Source organism: Scardinius erythrophthalmus, assembly GCF_964197995.2.
Source record: "Scardinius erythrophthalmus genome assembly, chromosome: 21".
Taxonomy (NCBI): Eukaryota; Metazoa; Chordata; class Actinopteri; order Cypriniformes; family Leuciscidae; genus Scardinius; species Scardinius erythrophthalmus.
In genome coordinates this window covers 4,073,940-4,098,510 of record NC_138241.1, presented here as the reverse complement: position 1 = coordinate 4,098,510, position 24,571 = coordinate 4,073,940, and the positions used below count along the sequence as shown (strand labels likewise).

At 36.2% G+C, this 24,571-nt stretch overlaps 1 protein-coding gene across 1 annotated transcript; it reads left to right on the top strand.

Moving 5' to 3' along the window:
• Positions 1–225: 225 nt before the first annotated feature.
• On the top strand, positions 226–22,613 carry rab23 (RAB23, member RAS oncogene family). The gene is made up of 7 exons (XM_081350281.1): positions 226–698; positions 4,650–4,869; positions 16,729–16,814; positions 17,157–17,313; positions 19,235–19,317; positions 19,392–19,484; positions 21,421–22,613. Exons 2-7 carry the CDS (start codon positions 4,715–4,717, stop codon positions 21,558–21,560), a joined length of 714 nt encoding a protein of 237 aa, XP_081206407.1. The 5' UTR covers positions 226–698; positions 4,650–4,714; the 3' UTR covers positions 21,561–22,613.
• Positions 22,614–24,571: the final 1,958 nt, after the last annotated feature.

Here is a 24,571-nt window from a genome sequence, read left to right as displayed (position 1 = left end):
ACCAGTAAACACGTCATCAGAGAGGAGAAGAGATCTTGCAGAAAGGAGAGGAGAAGTTATTTTAAGTAGGGATTACGAGGACAAATTAAAAAAGATGTGCACGTATAAATAATTTAATAAAAATAAATGAAAATAAAAATAAATATAATTACTAATAATTCAAGAATTGTCCATTTTGGTGACTAAATACATTAAATAAATGAAATGGCTTTTATTTTGAAAAGGGTGTTTTTGGTGGGCGATCTCGCAGAGTGGTCTCCCGCTTCACGCGTGACTGTTGCTGCGGTCAACAGATGAGACACACACACACACACACACACACTCACACACAGCACAGAGAGTCGTGGATGACTGCAAAACACGTCAAGACGCTCCGCTATATCTGTTCTCATCTGTATCTGTTGACATTTGCTTCCTCAGAGCTCGTTTGAGATCGGATCATCCAGGCTGGAGAGAGAGAGAGAGACAGAGAGAGAGAGAGCAGGAAAGGAGGAGAAGGAGGAGGCCACTCCTTTGATAAACTGTGCGGATTTAAAAGCTGTGTTATATTTACATCCAGCAGATGTGTGTGTGTTCATAAATCATTAGAGCTGTGTGTGTGTGCGTGGATCTTCCTGGACAGCTCGCGTTTATTATTATCCTCGTGTCGGATCTTCAGAGACGAAATAATGTGATGTAACCTGGTAACACGAATGCAGGTAAGACACCGCGTTCCCTTCCTCACTGACACAATGTACCAGAAATTTAAGTACCATCCAAATACTTATTAATAATCGTTCAGTGCGTCTACATAACAAAGTATCATGCCATCAGACACATCACTGCACCATCCCAGCCAACACATAACGTTCCCATTAAGTTATTCAAACGTTTTTTCCTGAAAGTTCTCTGGACGTTCGAAACGTTCTGAGTTTGTTGTTGTGCGAACGTTAAAGGAACATTCCATTTGTTCTTTCTGCAAACATCATGGGAACGTTAAGTTACTCCTAAAGGTTCTCTGAACGTTCTGAAACATTCACATCAACTGAACGACGTATAAATTATCATGCTAACGTTTTGAGAACATCATTAAAGACCAAATAACATTGAACAAACGTTCTATTAACGTTACTTAAAGATGTTGGTAACACTTTATCTCGCAGTGTCCATGTTACTATAGTACAGTACTAGTACTAACTGTACACAATGCATAATCACAAGCAGCTAAACCTAACCCTATGTACAGTTAGTTTGTTGTTAATTAATATTACTCATTAATATCTCACAAGGATTTGTTTTGCACTACTAAAAATATGGGGGATCCTTGCAATTCTTGTGATTTGGAGTAGTAGTATCTTATACCATGTTGAATGAATATGGTAAAAACATGGTGATGTACACAAATGGTTACATATAAGCCGTTTCCTCCAATGTTTTTGCCACTTTTTGTTTGCATAATAAGCAAAGTGCTGTATAGATCTCTAACTGCAACAAATCCTGTGTAAGACGTGTACGATGTGTGTAATGTGACCACTAACAGCTGCTTTAAACAGGCATATGGATCGTTTTGGTGCTCATAGAGTGTCATTCATTTATATTTTAGGGTTCAGCGTGTTTTTACACCTGCCACACACACACACACACACACACACACACACAGAAACACCTGTAGGAACAACACTGATTCTTCTCTCGTCTCTAAAGTCTCTATTCATCTCTAAAAGCCGAACCAAACGAAAGGAAGAAATCTAATCTTGCAAAATGCATTTAAAACACATTTATAAAATAGTTGTTATGATCTGTAAATGTATATTGGTAACACTTTACAATAACTTAATATATTAACTAACATGAACTGAATGCGCAATACATTTGTTACAGTATTAATCTTTAACTTTAGTTAATAAAAATACAGCTGTTCATGTTAGTTCACAGTGCATTAATGCTAACATGATTTTAATAAAGTAGGCTATTAGTAAATGTTGAAATTAACATTAATAAATGCTGCATATGTGCAGTTCATTATTAGTTCATGTCAACTAATGAACCTTATTGGAAAGTGTTACCAATGCATTGTATTGTAAAGTATTAGAAATCCAACTGTAAAACAGTACATAGCAAAAACAACCGATTTTTATGTTTTGCGAGTGTGTTTGATGGGAGATCGTCCCGTGGAGACGAGGTCTGGTGTGAGACTCATGGATGTGGTCATTGTTGTGTCAGGTTAGCTGGTGTATTTAGTTACTCAGGAGAAACGCGGGAGGCCTTGCTAGCGTAACGTAATATGTGAGCGCTAGTGTCGCTGCTATCTTTACAGCATTCAAGACCCGAGACTCCTGCTGTAGTAGACACAACTATTGTGTGTGTGTCCCAAGTCTCAAACACTGATGAAAATGATTTTGTGGTGAAGTAAATACTAGAGAAAAAACAATGTAATTTACATGAAAAAGTTAGTTTAGGCGAAAATTAAAGTAAATTATATATTGGTACTTAATTCAAGCATGTAGAAAGGAAAAAGTAACATCAACCTAATAAAGTTAAGTAAAATTACTCAACTTTTGTGCTCCCATCATGCACTGGGCCTTGAATAATTAATGAGGTTGATTTTTCCAGCTGTGTTTACACAGTTTTATCATTGTGTTTGTCGTCAGGATTAGTAACTTGCCATTTTGTGACATTTAGAGTTCATTTTCTACTCAAAATTACTTTCAAACACAAAAACGATCCATCAAATGTTACCGTCATTGTGTATTGTCTACCCAGTATTGAGCTCTCTGCGTTCACATGATGTGTGAGTCCTTACATGTAGAATATCTAATGTATTGACCACTTAGTAAAGCATATTCTTTAAAAGTGTGGTTTAAATCAATGTTATATTGTTCGAGTTAAATGCATTGCAAAGGAAACTTCAACTAAATAGATATACTAGCCAAGTTAAAATGACTTAGTTTCTTTGTTACTTTCACTTAACTTAGTTAAGTAGAGTTTACTTAATTCCATATGTGAAATTTATTTAATATGCGTGCAAAAACTTGTCAAAGAAATATTAGGTAAACTTATTGTTTGTTTTTTTCAGTGTACTTATACTATGACCTAAAGTACTGTTTTTGTGAAGAAAAGTACATACTTTTGAGTGTGTCGCAGAAGAGTAGTGCATAATTTGTAAAAAAAAAAAAATAGGATTCATTTCATATGCAAAGAGGAATTTTATTTATTTATTTTGGTTTTGGGGTGAAATATGACTAGACATGATTTTGACAGGTTTTATAAGATTTTAACAACTATAATCAATGAAACTGGCTGTTCCAGGCCTTGAATCTGCAGAAAAGTAGAAATTATTGTTGTCACGATACTGGAATTTCTCATTTTGATACAATATCTAGAAGAATATAGATATTCTATATACCATTTTTGATTCCATGTGGAAAAAGATTTGGGGTAAACTACTTAAACGCTGCTTAGTTAAATGGATCCTGTCACTGTTTAAACTGCTAATCTCAGTCTTAATTGTCTCAGTTAAATTCCCTCATTTAATGTAATTTAATTTAATGAGGGAATTTAATTTCAATTTTGTCTTTATAGCTGAATCAAATTCATTTCCAGCCTAATGAACTTTGCAACATCATCTCAGTTATTGAACTGAATCAGCACTGAAACTATTTGATCTGAATGATGACGCTCTTAATCTGTAGAGCTGCTTAGAGACATTTTTTCATAATTGATTCATTTTGCCTGAAAAAAAAAGGTCTCGATTTGAGAGATTAGAAACAAAATTGACGAGGCAGTTGTCAGATTTCATTGGTGATTTCAAATGTGAAAGTGATCTCGTCTCTTCAGAAGCCTTGGATTAAACAGCTCGATTCATATGGATTACTGTGTGTTACTTTTTATAGCTTAAATATATTGATTACACTTTCAATGGATGGGCAAAAAATTATGAGATAATATTAAAAATATCTATTTGGTATCAAAAATGGTATATAGAATATCTATATTATTCTAGGTATCGTATCAAAAATGAGAAATGCCAGTATCGTGACAACAATAATTTCTACTTTTCTGCAGATTCAAGGCCAGTTTCATTGATTATAGTTGTTGATTCTTATGAAACCTGTCAAAATCATGTCTAGTCATATTTCACCCCAAAACCAAAAGAAAGAAATAAAATTCCTCTTTGCTTTTTAAATAAATCCTATTTTTTTTTTTTGAAATTATTCTCGTGACAATTAAGTACGTTCCCACAAATTCTTATGCCCTTAAAACCAAAATATACTGGTAACACTTTACAATAAGGTTCATTAGTTTACATTAGTTAATGTATTGTATTAGCTAACATGAACTAACCATGAGCAATACATTTGTTACTGTATTTGTTAATCTTTGTTAATGTTAGTTAATAAAAATACAGCTGGGCAATTCCACGCAAAACTGTCACATCCATAACGCCAACGCCAATCATGTTAGTTCACAGTGCATTAACTAATGCTAACAATATTTTAATAAAGTATTAGTAAATGTTGAAATTAACATAAGCAAAGATTAGTTAATGCTGTATAAGTGCAGTTCATTGTTAGACTAGTTCATGCTAGCTAATCTTGTTAATGCCGAGTGTGAACGCAGCCTTAATGTGTGTGATTGTGACTGATCTGTCAATTGCTCTCCTGACACAGGCTAGAGTTGAGCAGATCCCACAGCAGAAGCTCTAACGTGAAGCGAACCCCACACAGACCCAGCCATGCTGGAGGAGGACATGGAAGTGGCCATCAAGGTGGTGGTGGTGGGCAACGGAGCGGTCGGCAAGTCCAGCATGATTCAGCGATACTGCAAGGGCATCTTCACCAAGGACTACAAGAAGACCATCGGGGTCGACTTTCTGGAGAGACAGATAATGTGAGCGTGCTTTAGTTTTACGCTTCAGTCGGGCTGCTTTGAAATGCTTTTATGAGTTCTCACGCACAGCTTTTGGGTTCTGTGTTTGAACTAGGGCTGTGTGCAATTCATTGAATTTCGATTTCGATGTTGGCTTCCAACTAGGGCTGTCACTTTACGGTCGGAAATCGATTGCACAATCGATCGGACCAACCAACACAAGTTTCGTAAACAAAAATAGGGAATCGATTTTAACGTCTTTTCTCGGAGCGCGTCCAGCTCGTCACGATACGCCCGCAGCGAACGCACGTCACACAGCAACTGCAGGCTCTGACAAACACACATAACAGCAGATTATACTTCTGCATAATGTGTCTCTTTTTACTGCAAAACTGTGAATTCTGCCGGTATTCAGACAGTCTCATGCATACAGATACAGATTCGGGCTACAATCGCCTGTGCAGGTGAATTTAGTTTGACATTTCTAATCGTAAACACAGCCATGCTGAAGCCTGCGGTAATGTTTTTCACTGATGTTATGGCAGTTCACTCTGCTTATTGTTTTTCGAGAACGTTGCACTCCTGTTTGTCATTGTGCATGAAACTTCATGCCAATAAATCATCAGAAATATTGCTGACTTGTGCGCATCTCAAGCGCCCTCTTTACGTTCGTCCTAATGCCTGTTAGTTGTCCATGGATTTGCCTATATTTGGCATTTAAAATGGAAACGTCTTTAGACATGGAAAATCGATTTTACAATCGATTCAGTGAACACTTATGACTCAAAAATCGAACAGGATTTTTTCACAAAAGTGACAGCCCTACTCCCAACGATCACCAAAATAGTACAATTGAGTAAAAACGATTATTTTGCCTTGTCCTGTTTTGCAAGAACACTCTTATTTTGTCTTGTGTTCTGAATGACACGTGCACATCCGCCCCTCCCGAAGCCGTGAGCTCTCTCAGCCTATACACCAGTGGGGATTTCTTTAAGGCTGCAAGGGAAGCTCGGCTTCCCCCTATAATGTCAAAAAATTAATGGTCAGATATGTACTATTGTGTTAACATTTTATTGACTAAAAATGCGTTAGAAACCGTTCATCTCAAAGACGAGTTCGTTCAGAATCAGCTCCATATAGCAGGTCGGCTGACTCGATTTCCTTCTCATACATTCCCGTAGCGTCACAGTGCATTTCCCTGTTGAAGCCGAGCGTCCAGTGACTTCAGTGGAGCTGCTTTGAACAGTTTTTTTTCAGTGCTTCGAAACTAGACGGTCATGGGATAAATGCTGCGATGATGTCTCGCCCGTGGGTGGTGAATGAGGAGTGGGCTGGCCTGGACTCCGGCTTCTGCGTGATGATTGGAGGGTCTGTCGAAAGGCTGCGTCTCCTTTTGATTGACAGCGCTTTCATACTATATAAAGTCGCTGATGCTGAAGCTGTTCGAGCTCAGTCCCATCGCGGATTTCACAAGTGTAGTCGAAAGACAAACTGCTGCGAACTATTTCTTGGTATTTGCTTGTTGAAATTGCAAGCCAATTTTCATAATACAGTTCACACAATTCTACATTTATACCTTTATTATATTATTACTTATATTATTATTAGTAATAATTAAAAAATAATTATTAAAATAATTAAAAAATATATATTATTAGTAGTAGTATTATTATACTTCATTATATTATTATTTATACCTTTATTATATTATTACATTTATACAATTATATTGAACTCTGCTGGCCATTGAGAGGACACTGGTCAAGTCGCTGGAAAAGACGCCTAGTTGGTACGACAGGGTCACAGAGCATTTTCTTGAAAAGGAACGTAGAATTTACGTATAAATAAAAGGACAGTTTTTATGATGTAGGCCGAAAATGAGCGTCCCGTCCTTGAAAGACCAGCAGCCGCCACTGATATACAGTGAGGGAGGCAGTCGTGTATGGCAAGCCTTTTAACTTTCATTCATTTCCAGGATACTAATTCTTGATATCAACAATTCAATTTTCACTAGTTAAAATGATAGTTATTGATATCAGGAATTAGATTTCTACTATAACAATGCCAATTTTTGATATCAGAAATTACATTTCCACTAGTAACAATGCTAATTCTTGATATCAACAATTTAATTTCAACTAGTAAAAACTATAATTCTTGATATCTGTAATTGTATTTTCACTAGTGAAATGTCACCATAGGCTGCCATTCAAAATCCATTGTTGATATCAAGAATTGATTTCTTACTTGTTGAAATTCCAATTTTACATATCAGAAATACAATTCTTACTAGTAAAAACCTTTATTTTTGATATCAAGAATTAAACTGTCACTAGTTGAAATGTCTATTCTTGATATCAACAATTGAATTGCTACTAGTAACAATGTTCATTTTTTATATCAATAATTCAATTTTTACTAGTGACAATGTTAATTTCTGATATCATGAATGTGATTGTTACTAGTAAGAAAGCCATTTTAGATATCTGAAATAATATTGATATCAGAAATACATTTTCAGATATCAAAAATGAAAAATTTTACTAGTAGCAATTCAATTGTTGATATCAAGAATAGAATTTAAAAACTCAGCATGTGAAGGTGAGGAGAAACCTGTAAGTGTCAGGCGAAGCACAGAGTCAGTCTGGGTTTTATGGCTTGGCTGTTGTTATTGTGACATTTTGAGTTTTGTTTTTAACCCCATTCTCACATACATGATGCTGATTTTGCTCTGATGTAACACTCATCATTCCTTTGTTATGAATAATCTGATAATTTCGTTTGCAGCCATCACATTCTGAATAAGTCTTTTTTCATTGTTTCTAATTTCCCGGATTATCCATTAATAGGCATTGTTATATAAATCAGTTTGAGTTAATCCATCTCAAGTGGACCATTGTAGTTTAAGCACATAATAAAATAGGCTTTCCCCCTGAATTCTTCTAGCCGTAGCTCTGCAACCAGTGCGATCTGGAAACCACATTGTAAAACTGCACTTTTTTTCACACTTTCTCACTTAAAGCCAGGGCAGGGTAGTACTTTTTTTTGGTAATAAACACTTTTGGTTATGCTGGTTGAAACTCTCTTCACATCCTGAGGAGTCAATAATATAAGTGGTCTAAATATTGAAAAATGTCATTGAAAAAGTCAGGATAAAAAACTGACATTGCGATATTTAGTTTTTCTGCAATCTTTATTGCGATATGGAAAAAAAATGTACCAGATTACTTGAAAAGCTCTCTTTGGAAAGAATGAATCATTCAGTGATTTTGTAGGGGAGAGAATCTGCGTACAAAATAATAAACAAAACAAATTACCAGCATATGTAAATACAGTAGAACAAAGATACAAATTAAATTAACTGTATTCAGGTACATAAATTGAGGAATCAACTGTAAAATAACACTGCATAGTCTTCACTGTATAATTTAAATATAATTAATCTTTGTTACAGATACAAAAGTGAGTTACTCTTTGTATTTTGTTTGATTAACATTAATGACACAGATGGCAGCAGGAATATTAGGCTGCTGTCACTTTAAGACGAATGCACTGATCCAATATAATGATACACATCCATTTTCTTTCTCAGTTGTTTGTTCACCTAAGCCATAAGTGACTGTTTACGAGGATGCTCCCCATTTTAGCAGAATTCTGCATGTATGTGTCCGTTCAAGCACAGGTTCGCGCGAAGGAGAACTGAATTCGGTGTGCGACTCATTGTGTTCGGTCCAGTAATCGCCATGCTTTGCAAACTCTCCTCTGGCTGTCATTCATGCAATTCTGACTGTTTTCTCACAGTTTGAGTTTGGATACACTTTAGTTTAGGGTCCAATTATCACTATTAAAGGGATGGTTCAGAGTAAAATCAACCTAGGGTCCTTTGCACCATGACCTCGAGCCAAACACCCCCCAAGAAGCCTTTTTCCCTTGGTTGAACATTATTAAAGTTAGAGCTTATTTAGAGATATCAGCCGGATGGCTTAGTGAAGGCGCTAATGGATCCAATGATGTATCTGGTAAATTACCCCACTAATAATGCCCAGAATGGCACCAAACTTCTACAGTAGTACAAATAGGTTCTGTACTCATAAAACGAGCCATTGGAAAGTTTGTAAGTACATCAGGAGTTTATATAAATAACACTTGCCTGACTGCTCATGCTACCGCTAACCGGGACGTCGACGTCACTTCCGTGGTTTTAGGAAAAGCCCGTAAAAGTCCTGCAGAAAGCGATGCATAAGGATGTAGTGCAAAGGGTGCAAAGGACCCTAGGTTGATTTTACACCGAACCATCCCTTTAACTAGTTTATTAGCTTGCATATTACTAGGATATTGGCTGATTATTAGTACTCATAAAGCACATATTAATGCCCTATTCTGCATGATCATATTCTACATCCCTTAATCCACCCAATACATAAACTTAACAACTACCTTATTAACTATTAATAAGCAGTCATTAGGAGTTTACTGAGGCAAAAGTCATAGTTAATAGTGAGAATTGGACACAAATCTAATCTAATCTAAAGTGTGACTGTGAGTTTATATCTCGTAATTCGGATTTTTTGCTGAATTATATTTCGTATACCTATTTAATACATATATTAAACACACATATGAAATATATAGCAAACCATAAAAACCTGAATCCATGGCAATTCCAGCCTTTTATAGGCAGATTCCCCCTGGAATTTCCCCGGGGATTCCCCTGCCTCAGTTCGGCTTCGCACCGATTGGTTCGTGCAGTTACACTGCACTGCCATTGGTTTGTGCAGTTCCCACTGACCAGCCAATAGCGTGCGAGTAATCCTCAGCACTGTCTGGCTGTGCAGTAGCACTGCGTTATTTTATAAAGGCTTCAGTATTTCGGATTCAAAGCGGTTTACCGCTATACCGTGGAAATTTCTTTCTTTTCAACCGCGGTAAGAAAAAATCCATACCGTCCCAGCCCTACCGTTGAGTACATATTTAGAAGACGCGTTTGTCCAAAACTTACAAAAAAGGAACAAAGCAATTCGTCAAATATCAGTCATAATACAGGTTAGAAAATAATAATAAAGTGTTAAGATTATCACAAATAAACAAAAGATTTTGATGCACGTCATTCATAGGCCTATTAAATAGTATATTACACCCATACCCGCTAAAATTGAGAATCACTTTAAGCATGCAGACGCAGTTAAGACAATTTGATGTATTCCACTTATTACACAATAAAACAATATACAATAATATTTGTTAACAACGTGTTCTTCTAAAATGAGAATGAGCCACAAATCCGTGAGTACAGATTACAAACCCACGTGGGAACGGATTGTGAATTTGTGGGTACAGATTGCAAAAACTGAAGGCACGGTTTACAAATCTGAGAACGCGGATTAGAAACTCGTGGGTGCGGTTTATTAACCCGTGGGCACGATTTGTTAAACCGAGGGAACAGTTTGAGAATTCGTGAGTACGGTTTATAAACTGAGCGGACGGATTGCAAAACCGTCGCCACGGATTTTATTTTTTTTTCTCCCACAGGTGCTTTCCCGGTAGGCTTGGGCGGTATTCGAATTTTGATACCGTCAAACCCCCTCCCTATTTTACCGGGGTATACGGTATTACCGTGACTAATTAAAAATTATGACATAATGGGCTCAGACGGCGTCACCAAACTGTTGGTTTGTGCCTACACAGTTCAGAAACTGAATGCCAGATCGGGAAAAAAAAAAACAAATCAAGCCGTGCACGTTGTGTCTGAGTCCGGCCGACGGCATTAACTGTTATTATGAGCCCGAGCCCACCATTATTCAACATAATATCTGTGTGCGTGCAACAAGCAAGAAGTGCCTTTGTAATCCGGTGACGCGTGTCCATTTGATTTTTATTAATAAAACTTTTCTGCAAAGGTGGAAGTTGACGATCGCCATCTCTGTGGTGAACGCGCCTATAGAGAGAAATGCACATCATTGATTAATCAGACTATATTTCTTTTCGTTTTGAATTGTTTCGTTTAAAGAAATTGACGATCACCATCTTCATAGTGAACGAAATGCACATCATGGATTACAGAGAGTAGGCTAGTCTATTTCTATTCGGTTTGTATGGTTTCGTTTGCTGAAATTGATGATCACATCTCCGTATGAACGCGCCTAGAGAGAAATGCACATCATGGATTAAATAATCAGAGTGGCCTTTGTCTTTTCGTTTTGAGAAATTGACGATCGCCATCTGAACGCCATAGAGAGAAATGCACATCATGGATTAATCAGAGAGTAGCCTACCCTGTATTTCTTTTCGTTTTGAATTGTTTTGTTTAAAGAAATTGACGATCGCCATCTCCAAGTTTCGGTTAGGGTAAACGTACCTATTAAGCTCAAGTACCCATTAAGCACACTACCATCTTGGAGCTCAGATTATAAAAAGAAACAGCAATGTATTATCCTATTTGATGTATTAACCAATTGATGTGTTTGTTACTATATACCTCCTGTAATTTTAAACCAATCAGACCATTGCACACTGAGATATGTGTGTCCATGTGTTCACACTGTCTGGCGGCTATTTTCAAAGCTGTCTGAAAACTTTCACCAGAAGAGGAGCCCCTCAGATGTGCATTTTTTATATGTTTAAGCCTTTATTTTGAAGAAGTACATCTTCTTATTGCAAAATTAAGAGATTAATGTTTAGACTTTTGAATATTATAACCTGGAACCTGGATGTGGGAAATAATTACAGTTAGATCTAAAAGATAGTTTTAGCAACATAGCCCAGATGCTACGAACATAGCTAGCTTACTAGCTGTATAAGATTGTGTGCTACATTAATATATTACTTCACAGGAATTAATGGCTTGTACTTTTAAATCCATAATATTATAATTTTACATTTTATTGATAGTCTGTGGTTTTAAACTGCTGTAATTTTTAAAGAATTCATATTATTGTTAGGTGAGCTTAAAGGGTGCACTACTATGACAATCACACAGCTTCAGTGTGACATCAATTAGAAAAAGCATAATTTCATAGATATTGTCTATAATAGTTGTTCATATTAAAATTGGTATAAACTTAATACATTACCTAGATTATTAATTTAGCTAAATATTTTCCTTTAAATTTTAATTTAATATTTATTAATTAAAAAATGTTTTTGCTCCAATTAAGCACAGTGTGTGCTCCCTTTAAGCTCACCCACATTAAACGTCTATGTAAATACTTAATAATCAGAATTTAAATATTAACTGATGGTTGTCACTATGTTAATCTTCAAAAAAAATGATTAATAAACTTATTTTCACAGTCTTAAGATGACAAAAGCTAGACGAAACTATAGTGTATGCCCAAAGATGAAAGAGGCATGTCATACAAAGAAGGAGCCATCAGAAACCTGTCGTATCTGTCCAAGAAGTTTGGAGTAGACAGGAAAGCTCTGACCCAGAGAGTTAAAGGGATACTCCACTTTTTTTGGAAATAAGCTCATTTTACAACTCCCCCAGAGTTAAACAGTTGAGTTTTACCGTTTTCGAATCCATTCAGCCGATCTCCGGGTCTGGCGGTACCACTTTTAGCATAGCTTAGCAAATGAATTGAACCGGACAAGACCATTAGCATCTCTCTCAAAAAAATTACCAAAGAGTTTCGATATTTTTCCTATTTAAAACTCGACTCTTCTGTAGTTACATCGTGTACTAAGACGGACGGAAAATGAAAAGGTGCGATTTTGAGAGTATAGTTCCTAGCCATATCAGCCTAGAAAATTTAAACTTTACATTTTCTGTCGGTCTTATTACACGATGTAACTACAGAAGAGTCGAGTTTTAAATAGGAAAAATATCGAAACTCTTTGGTCATTTTTTTGAGAGAGATGCTAATGGTCTTGTCCGGTTCAATTCATTATGCTAAGCTATGCTAAAAGTGGTACCGCCAGACCCGGAGATCGGCTGAATGGATTCGAAAACGGTAAAACTCAACTGTTTAACTCTGGGGGAGTTGTAAAATGAGCCAATTTCCAAAAAAAGTGGAGTATCCCTTTAAGGAGCACATTGGTTTGTTTTGTTATTTGATTTTTCAATATGGGTTACATAGCTGAACGTGGACTAGTCTAGATGTTGCAATGAGTTTGAATGACACGTCACTATGAATAGGATAGGCTACCTGATCAAATTGAATGCCTTGTTGCTTGATTTTAGTGTTCTGTTTTTTTGTGATTGACTCTGTACCTTCAAATAAAACTTTTTTCAATTATTCCTTAAAAAGGTTGTTTAAAATAAACAAGATTTTTTAATAAAACTTGTTGTGAGCTTATTGGGAACAGGGGTGTGCTTAAAGGGTACAAAATGTACCCATTAAGCACAGCCAGACTTTTTATATTTAATGATGTACATCTTAATTGAAATACTTTTGTCATTTAAAATAAAATGAAATATTATAGTGTGAGAGATTAATATTTTATTTTAAAATAACTTCTTGTACTAAAACCAATATCTTGTGCACTAAAAATGTCTCAATGTAGATTTTGGTGAGCTTAATAGGTACGTTTACCCTAATTTATGAGATTTCAATGCAAGTGACCGTGGCATGCCAGCGCCCATCATGTCATGATTATATTAAATATATAGGCAATTGGTTGATGAAAAATGTATTGAAATTAAGATACAATTTATACAAAACGAAATTCGTTTTAAAGAGGCCTTTTACAAAACGAAATTTATTGAAGTGGTCAAATCGTCTGACTCCCGATGCATCCCATCTTATTTGTGCTGTTCACTTTTCATAATCAAGAAAGATGGAAAAAATAACATTATGATAAAATACGAAACTTAATGCGCTTATTTAATGAACTCGAGAACAAAATGCATCCTGGCAGTAGTGAGTGGGTGGTAGTTTCGGAGATGCGACATTAGGTTAGAGGTGTTTACATCTCTCGCGGTCACCTTTTTATGGCACAATTTACAAATTGCCTCATCAGTATTTACCGCCTCTCCCTTCTTATTCGGTTGGAACCAGAAATATTACCAAACTGCAACCACACATAAGCATTTTTTAGGCAATAAATAAATTATATATATTATAGGCTATATAAGTGCCGGTAATGACGGTATTGAAACTGATACCGGTGCTATTTTAAGATCCCGCGGTATCCGATATTACCGTAATACCGCCCAACCCTACTTCCTGGGCTCCGTAGGAACGCCATTCCAGACCGGAAGTAACTTTTCAGACTTTGATTAAAGATTACGACGGCAAACAAATTTTTTCTGTGTATTAACTTGCACGGATTAATTTTTCACCACAAGACTAGTAATATGCGCTAACAAAGTAAATAGGGTCAATTTTGATCTCAGTTGGACTTTAAGAAAATCAAAAATGGTCAAGCAACCTTTAAATTTTTTTGAACCCCATTTGACATCCATGTTATTGTGATATTGAATTTTCATGCTGAGATATATTTTGCCAGTACTGCCCATCTGTGTTTCATATGCATATAGTATATACTACAACAGTATGTTCAGTATTCCACTCATACGTACTGTAAACAGCCTAAAGTGGGTCACATAAACAGAAGTAACTGCCAGTAAACATGGCTCACGCTTGACCCGAGAGAGATGATTTAACACTTCTGGACAAGCACATTTCCTGTTTCCATTTAAATATTTAAATATGGGAAATGACAAATAACTCGCGGTGACGCTCAGGCAAACCCTTGGGAAAAGAAGATCCTCTTGTCTTTGTTCGCAGTGACGACACAAACGTGTAGTTCCTGGATCTTTCCAGCTATTATAACGTGAGATGTGACATCGGAAGGGAACGCCAGAGAAAATCTGTGTGGTTTACTGGCTGTACACATAAAACGAAACGAGGAACAAATGAGGTGTCAGTGGCTTCGTCGGTTTCAAAGCTTAGTCAAACTGAGAGCGAAAGCAGGGACCAGTTGCATAAACATAGCCGCTAACTTAAAGGGTTATTTTACCCAAAAATTCTGTCAGTAATTACTCGCCCTCATGTTGTTCAACCCCGTCAGACTTTCGTTCATCTTCAGAACACAAATTAAGATATTTCTCTGATTAAATCTGAGAGCTGTCTCACTCCTACATAGGCTTCTCTGTTATTGAAACTTGCCGGCCCAGAAAGTTAGTAAAGTAGTCTAAACGGAGGCTCACTATTGGCCAGCATCACACACATGACCAGCGTCGGCCAATAGTGAGCCTCCGTTCTGACGTACAACCCAGAAGCGCTGCGCTGTTACACTACGTGAACTCACTCAGAGAAACACAGAAGAAAATGAAGAGTTGAATAAAGTCATTATTTTTGGGTGTTTTTGCGCACTTAAAGTATTCTCGTCACTTGATAAACTTAAGGTTGAGCCACTGTAGTCACTTGGACTATTTTAAACATTGTCTTTACTCACTTTCTGGGCCGGCAAGTTTCAATTACAGAGAAGCCTATGGAGGAGTGAGACAGCTCTCAGATTTAATCAGAAATATCTTCATTTGTGTTCTGAAGATGAACGAAAGTCTTACGGGGATGGGATATATATAATCAGTCTCACTTCTTGGATTCAAATTAGACCAATCTTTCTTTTTATGTAACTGACTTAAATTATGACCAGTCTTGACTAGTCTAAGCAGTTTATGACCCAATTATTTGATGTAACTGTTGCCTTTTAAAGGCTTTTTCAACGGTCTATTGCACTCTTAAAAATCAAGGTTCTTTTATTGACAATGAAGAATCTTTAACATCTATAGAACCTTTCCGTTCCACAAAGGTTCTTAATACTGGAAAAAAAGCTTCTTTATATTTAGGGGCGTAACGATTCCTTCATGTCACGATTCGATACATATCACGATATTGAACTCACAATACGATATTATTGCGATTCTCCAAGACAAATGTGACCCTGGATCACAAAACCAGTCACATGTCGCACGGGTATATTTGTGACAATAGCCAAAAATACACTGAAGGGGTCAAAATTATCGATTTTTCTTTTATGCCAAAAATCATTAGGAGATTAAGTAAATATCATGTTCCTTGAAGATATTTTGTAAATTTCCTACCGTAAATATATAAAACATTTATTTTTGTGAGTGAATGCTGCACAATCGGGAACATAAATGGACAACTTTAAAGGAGATTTTCTCAATGTTTCGATTTTTTTGCACCCTCAGATTCAAGATCTTCATATAGTTGAATCTCGACCAAATATTGTCTATTGCCTATCCTAACAAACCATACATCAGTGGAAAGCTTATTTATTCAGCTTTCAGATGATGTATACATCTCAATAAAAAAAAATAAAAAAAGACCCATGTGACTGGTTTTGTGGTCCAGGGTCACATATGATAACAAAAAATGTACTATTGATAAAAATGCTAAATTTGGTTTTACATTGTGTGTGTAAGTGAATAGGCTTGGACTCGGTGCTGGAAACCCAACACACAGGACAATAGAGACACCAGAATAACAATATTCATGATTCTCAAGCTGAAAATACAGAATTATTTTAGATGAATATGCTTGCACTGTTTCACTGACTAGATATATTAAAAATAATGTAGGCCACTTTTTACTGGTAACATCAGACATTTGGCATTATCAGGACCCACAAATATTCCCCCATTGCATTATTATACATTATATTAAACATATATAGTAGTTTAATGTAGTACTGACACTAAAACTCTGAAAACGTGCATTTTTATTTTGGGTGAATTATACACAATACATATTATTGCATTTTTGTATTGCGATATATTGGTACACCTCTATTTATATTAGAACACAGCATCACTGTGAAAACCCATTTTAAACCCTATTTTAGCAATTATTACCCTATTTAGCTATTAGACCTGTGCTAAATGAATTTTGAGGTTGTTTGCATGTGTTCCAGAGTGAACGACGAGGACGTGAGATTGATGTTGTGGGACACGGCAGGACAGGAGGAGTTTGATGCCATCACCAAGGCCTATTACAGAGGTGTGTGTGTGTGTGTGTGTGTGTGTGTGTGTGTGTGTGTGTGTGTGTGTGTGTGTGTGAGAGAGAGACGTGTAGGGCTGCACGATATTGAAGAAAAATGTGATATGTGATATTCTTTTTGTGACTAGAAAACAGCCCTACAGCTTCTGAAAGTGAACATCAGTGTTTTACTGTAGTATAAGAAGTGTTATTTTAACATCAGTGTAAACCTCGGGTATCCTACATTAGGGTTATTCAACAACAGAAACTCAATAATCAAATGTAAAAATAATATCGCGATATATACATTTGCGATATTTCGATATATTGTGCAGTCCTAGTGACGTGTGATCGGTCCCGCAGGAGCTCAGGCGTGTGTGCTGGTGTTCTCCACCACCGACAGAGACTCGTTCGAGGCCATCGGCAGCTGGAGGGAGAAGGTGGAGATGGAGGTGGGCGACATTCCCACGGTCCTGGTGCAGAACAAGATCGATCTGCTGGACGACACGGTGATCAAGAAGTAAGAGTCAGTGATGCTCTGTAAAGGTGCACTGTGTCATTTTTAGCATCACTAGTTAGTGTGTAATGTTGCTGTTTGAGCATAAACAACATCTGCAAAGTTACAACGCTCAACGTTCAAAGCAAAGGGAGAGATTTTTTATGTTAGTAACATCACCAACCCTAGGATTTACATAAACCCCGCCCCCTGAACACAATTTATAGATTATCAAGACAGAATATGCTAATCAATGACTAGAAGATAACTACACATAAGCTTCATAAATTCATCAATTAAACATTCAGAAATGTCCTGTTGCTTCTACATGTTGTCACTTCTTCTAGAGTCTCTCCATCATTGTCTGACTTCGGTTTGAACACAAAAGGCTAAAAGTGTTTGAAATTTTCAGTGCGTGTCTGTGTGAGTGCAAGCTGTTGAAGCTCCGCCCCCTGTGCCGGGAGCAGCAGCTCATTTGCATTTAAAGGGACAGACACAAAAACGGTGCGTTTTTGCTCACCCTTTAAAAAAGTGACAATTTTAACCTGCTATATAAAATATCTGTGTGGTATTTTGAGTTAAAACTTCACACACACTCTGGGGACATCAGAGACTTATTTTACATCTTGTGAAAAGGTCATTATACCACCCCTTTAAGAATGAGTTTTTTTTACAAAGATAAATAAAGAAATTAGGTTTACTTGATTATTCAGTAAAACGATATGTTATTGCGAATATTATTGTTACTTGTTCATCATTGTGTCAGTGTTTTATTCGCTGACTTTAGCTGAAGCTTCTCTGCACGAAGAACAACATAGTGACGTAACGCGTTTGTCCATTCAGGGCCACCGTAGAAACATGTCGATGTAAGGGGACCCGCGGTGTGTGTAGATAGCAATGCTCATTTCTCAGGTAATAAAAACATAACGGTTCATTAAGTAAGATCTTTATACACCACTGAAAATATAGTTATGCATATGATATTGCATTTCTGTCAACAGATCCTCCAAAATATTACACAGTGCACCTTTAATGCTCTGGTACTCTTCGCGTGGCGGTCAAAAATTACAGAATTTTTGTTCATTTCAATGAAAGGAATGTACTATATTTAAGTTTGATTTTATGTTTTTTTTTATTTAATATTTTGTATTTTTAGGGGATTTTATGGTTTTACATTATATTTACGCAGTATTTATAATCTATTTATTCACGTTTTTAGCATAGACCTGAAAATTAAATTTCCAACTTAAATTGTCATAAATCTTGAATGCTTTAAAGCACAGACTTAAGTTTGATCTCTGTTTAAAGTCAACACTTGGCAAATTATTCTGTAAAAAGTTACAGAACTTAAAAAATAGTTACAGAATTTTGTTTATTGTTATGAAAAATACTATTTAAATGTTTTTAATATGAAATCTATATTTTCAAAAACACGTCTTGCTCTAAAACTGCAAGAAAATCAAAGCCATTAATCTAAACAAGTTGTGTTACAAATTTGAGCTTGATATCTCAAAAAATGAGCGTTCAGTGAGATTGTGTTTGGCCGCAGTACCAAACGCTTCCACTAGAGGAAATTCGTCTCCCATTCATTTCCAATCCGCTTGTTTTAGACTGTGAACAATTATACAAGTGTGACTATTTTTTTCAGGACCATTTAACCTTTTCAAATCATGTCCAGGATAGTTTTGTGTTCACACAGCAAGTGCCAAAACCTTTACCAAGTTTCGTACCATTCCGATGAAGAAAAATAAAAGAAATAAATAAAAATGACCGAAAAGCATCAGAGGCTTTCTCTAGCTTTCCAGGGATTGATGTGTGTGTGTGTGTGTGTGTGTGTGTGTGTGTGTGTGTGTGTGTGTGTGTGTGTGTGTGTGTGTGTGTGTGTGTGTGTGTGTGTGTGTGTGTGTGTGTGTGTGTGTGTGTGTGTGTGTTGTTGTTGCTTCAGTGAAGAGGCCGAAGGTCTTGCTAAGAGGCTGAAGCTGAGATTCTATCGCACATCAGTGAAGGAAGATCTCAACGTCAATGAAGGTGAGTGACGAAGCCTTTCCGCTCACAAAACTGATTATGCTTTATTATAAAATAACACAATTTATTTGTTGTAGTTTTTAAGTATCTAGCTGACAAATATCTGCATCGACTCAAGCAACAGTCAGCGGAGGAGAGCGAGGTTGTTCATACATCCAGCAATAAAATAGGTAAGACTGAACTTTTGTGTGACATTACTTTACATACGGCCCTGTTAAAATGTAGCATTCTCTATTTTTATAATTTTTTTTTTTAAAGAAATTAATAATTTTATTCATTAATGAAATGTTTCTTTTTCAAATAAATGTTTTTTTTTTTTTTTCTGTTCATCAAAGAATCATAAAAAACAAAGTATCAAGGTCTCCACAAAGATATGAAGCAGAAGCACAACTGATTTCAACACTGATAATAATCATACATGTTTTTTGAGCATCAAATCATCATATTAGAGTGATTTCTGAAGGATCATGTGACACTGAAGACTGGAGTGACATAGAAAACACTTATTTTTAATTGTAAAAATATTTCACAATAATACTGTTTGTACAGAATATTTCATCAAATAAATACATCCTTGGTCAGCAGAAGATATATATATATATATATATATATATATATATATATATATGAATATTTATAAGATATGTTTGTAAGATATATATATATATATATATGAATTCATATTCTATGAATTACTGGTCAAAAGTTTTAGATCGGTAAGATTTTTTATGTTTTTAAAAGAAGTCTCTTCTGCTCACCAAGGCTGCATTTATTTGATAAAAAACAGTAATATTGTGAAATATTATGACAATTTAAATTGACTGTTTTCTATTTTAATATATTTTAAACTGTATTTTATTCCTGTGATCAAAGCTGAATTTTCAGCATCATTACTCCAGTCTTCAGTGTCACATGATCCTTCAGAAATCAGTATAATATGATGATTTGATGATCAAGAAACATTTCTCATTATTATCAGTGTTGAAAACGGTTGTGTACAATTTTTTTTCCAAAATTCTTTGATGAATAGAAATTTCAAAAGAACAGCATTTATTTAAAATAGAATATTTTCTAACATTATAAATGTCTTTACTGTCACTTTTGATCAGTTTAACTCATCCTTGATGAATAAAAGTATTGATTTATTTTATTTCTTTCCCCCAAAAATAAAATTAAAATTCTTACTGACCCCAAACTTTTGAACGGTAGTGTTTAATGTTACAAAAGCTTTAGATTTCAGATAAATGCTGTTCTTTTCAACTTTCTATTCATCATAGCATCATGAAATAAAAATGTAAAAAACTGTTTTCAACATTGATAATAATCATCAAGCATCAAATCATCATATTAGAATGATTTCTGAAGGATCATGTGACACTGAAGACTGGAGTAATGATGCTGAAAATTCAGCTTTGATCACAGGAATAAATTACACTTTACTGTATATTCACATAGAAAACAGCTGTTTTAAATTGGAATAATATTTCACAATATTACTGTTTCTGTTTGTATTTTTAATCAAATAAATGCAGCCTTGGTCAGCAGAAGAGACTTCTTTTAAAAACATTAAACATTAAAAATCGTACAGATCTAAAACTTTTGACCGGAAGTGTGTATATGTATGTATGTATGTGTATATATATATATATATATATATATATATATATATATATATATATAGAGAGAGAGAGAGAGAGAGAGAGAGAGAGAGAGAGAGAGAGAGAGAGAGAGAGAGAGAGAGAGAGAGAGAGAGAGAGAGAGAGAGAGAGAGAGAGAGAGAGAGAGAGAGAGAGAGAGAGAGAGAGAGAGAGAGAGAGAGAGAGAGAGAGAGAGAGAGAGAGAGAGAGAGAGAGAGAGAGAGAGAGAGAGAGAGAGAGAGAGAGAGAGAGAGAGAGAGAGATATAAAAAATTATATATTTATTTATTTATTTTACGACTAGGGTCAAAACTAACCAACTAAACCTTGACACTTACTTTCATTAATATAGGTTTTATTTCATTCTGATTATTTTTTGCATATTTAAACGACAGTGCCAGTGTTTATCACACTTCAGATGAAGCATGATCATGCATTGTTATATAGTCTCTTGCTCTTCTTTTTCCCAGGTGTTTTTAACACTTCCGGCGGCACTCATCCGAACCAGAACACCAGCGATCTGAACGGCCGTGATGTCATCAACCTGCGACCAAACAAGCAGCGGACGAAGAAAACGAAAAACCCGTTCGGCGGCTGCAGACTCCTGTAGAGCGGCTCGTGATCGGCTGCAGGACAGAAACCCATCGTGTTCTGTGTTTCATACGTCACGGACTCCTGTGGACGAGTGTGAGCCTTCTTCAAACACTCGTTTTTACATCACACGCTGAATTTCTGCGCCAGTAGCAGCATCAATCAGAATCACAGGGGGAACATGACACACAACGTGCTCTACTGGTGCAGAAGTGACTCGAGCGTGTCCTAAAAGTCAAACCCTCAGTAAATATGAGGTCTGTTAAGATATTTTTGTACGCGTATTAAAATCTTTCGGACACCGCCCCGTCCTCTCGTTTTAACAATGATTGTGGCTCAAAATTGAAATGAAAAGCGAATCTATTTTCTCACAGATGTGCATTATTTGATGTGGCACACACACAGCAGGGTAATATTCAGATGTTCTCTAAAGAGATTAATTACAAAAGAAACACACCATTTGTGCATTTGGACTGTTCATCGTTTGTGCAATATGTGCGTATGGATGGAGATGCATCGTTTGCAATCTTCCCTTAAAAGTAATGTTGATTTGTTTCTTATATGAACAGTGTCATGAAGTTCAACCCATATGTTCTTATAGGTATTTTTGTATGAAAAATGTAGTAAAGTAACGACTTACTTAAATCCATGACATTTAACAGTGCCAAAATGTTTCTACTTGTACGAAATGTAAATAGCGTTAGTAAATGGTTGAACGAGTCAGATTTATAGATATTATTTCAAATGAAATCAACATCCTTGATATGCATCCATATGCTCTTCTGAGACTGTCATATTCTAACTCAATACCAAATGCAAGAGATGGAATTATATAAACATATTCTTTAGGAATAAGGAATTTTAAATTTTTTTTTTATAATTCATTTTGCTGACAGCTGGCAATGCTTCAGATATTAAAGCATCCGACATCACACACTTAATGCTAGGGCTGGGCGATATACCTACTAAATATATATATTGATATTATTAAGCCTCAATGGAGATATTCCACATTCATCGTAATATATACATTTACTTTGAAGTGGCATAAAACTAGCCTGGCAAGCCAGACCTACATCAAGATGTTAGGTCTGGAAACTCACCATAGACACGGCTCAATCCGAGGGGCGGGATAAACGGCTGTCTTTCAAATTCCCTCTGCACGCAATAGGACAGCGCTTCAACCAACCAGAGCGTTTTCCCAACAGCGGAGTTAGTTGATAGATTCAACTTTTGCCATATCTGACCGGCAAAACGACAAACAAATCTTCCTTTTTTTAAGAATGACTTAAGTGCCGTTCTTTGCTCTTTTCTCAAAGAAAAGCTTAACTCCAAGTCCTCCAGAGTCGCGGCCAAAGCCGATTCGAAAGACCGTTGTTCTCCAGCAGCAGCCGCCATTCTTTGTTTTCAAGCAGCAGGTAACCGTCGCAACTCTGTCGTCATTATGTTAAGCCCGCCCCGCCTACTCTATAAGCGACGTGATTGGCCTGACCCAATTTAGGTTTTTGCAGCTCGAAAGTCAATGGAGAGTTGCTAGACTGCCCTGGCTGCAAAACACATTTTTAGGCTAGATTTCTAGGCTAGCATAAAACTGTTTTTCTGTTCAATCAGTCATTTTGACCAAAAAGTCATTCATGCATCAGAATGTTCACACTAACATGCAGTAAAAATCAGTTTTTAAATTAAATGAACACAATTGCAATTATAACTTATTTTTAATCATTTTCATTCATATGCACCAATGTAACAAAAACTAAACATCAATATTTGTTTACCTATATTGTTGTACTATTTTTTACTAAATCATTTTAATCCTTAAATATGAAGGAACATATTACACTAAACAAACTAGAACTCAAATAATTAAACAGTTTAATTCACAGTAAAGTTCAGTTCACAGTAAAGTAAAGTGCACGGTAACGTTCACGGTAAAGTTCAGTTCACGTAAAGTAAAGTGCACGGTAACGTTCACGGTAAAGTTCAGTTCACGTAAAGTAAAGTGCACGGTAAAGTTCTAGCCACGGTAACGTTCACAGTAAAGTAAAAAAATCTAGCCACGGTAACGTTCACAGTAAAGTAAAGTGCACGGTAACGTTCACGGTAAAGTAAAGTGCACGGTAACGTTCACGGTAAAGTTCAGTTCATGGTAAAGTTCACGGTAAAGTGCGCGGTAACGTTCACGGTAAAGTTCAGTTCACGTAAAGTAAAGTGCACGGTAAAGTTCACGGTAACGTTCACAGTAAAGTAAAGTGCACGGTAACGTTCACAGTAAAGTAAAGTGCACGGTAACGTTCACAGTAAAGTAAAGTTCACGGTAACGTTCACGGTAAAGTTCAGTTCATGGTAAAGTTCACGGTAAAGTGCGCGGTAACGTTCACAGTAAAGTAAAAAAATCTAGCCACGGTAACGTTCACAGTAAAGTAAAGTGCACGGTAACGTTCACGGTAAAGTAAAGTGCACGGTAACGTTCACGGTAAAGTTCAGTTCATGGTAAAGTTCACGGTAAAGTGCGCGGTAACGTTCACGGTAAAGTTCAGTTCACGTAAAGTAAAGTGCACGGTAACGTTCACAGTAAAGTAAAGTGCACGGTAACGTTCACAGTAAAGTAAAGTGCACGGTAACGTTCACAGTAAAGTAAAGTGCACGGTAACGTTCACGGTAAAGTTCAGTTCATGGTAAAGTTCACGGTAAAGTGCGCGGTAACGTTCACGGTAAAGTTCAGTTCACGTAAAGTGCACGGTAAAGTTCACGGTAACGTTCACAGTAAAGTAAAGTGCACGGTAACGTTCATGGTAAAGTTCAGTTCATGGTAAATTTCACGGTAAAGTGCGCGGTAACGTTCACGGTAAAGTTCAGTTCACGTAAAGTAAAGTGCACGGTAAAGTTCACGGTAAAGTTCACGGTAACGTTCACGGTAAAGTAAAGTGCACGGTAATGTTCACGGTAAAGTTCAGTTCATGGTAAAGTTCACGGTAAAGTGCGCGGTAACGTTTACGGTAAAGTTCAGTTCACGTAAAGTGCACGGTAAAG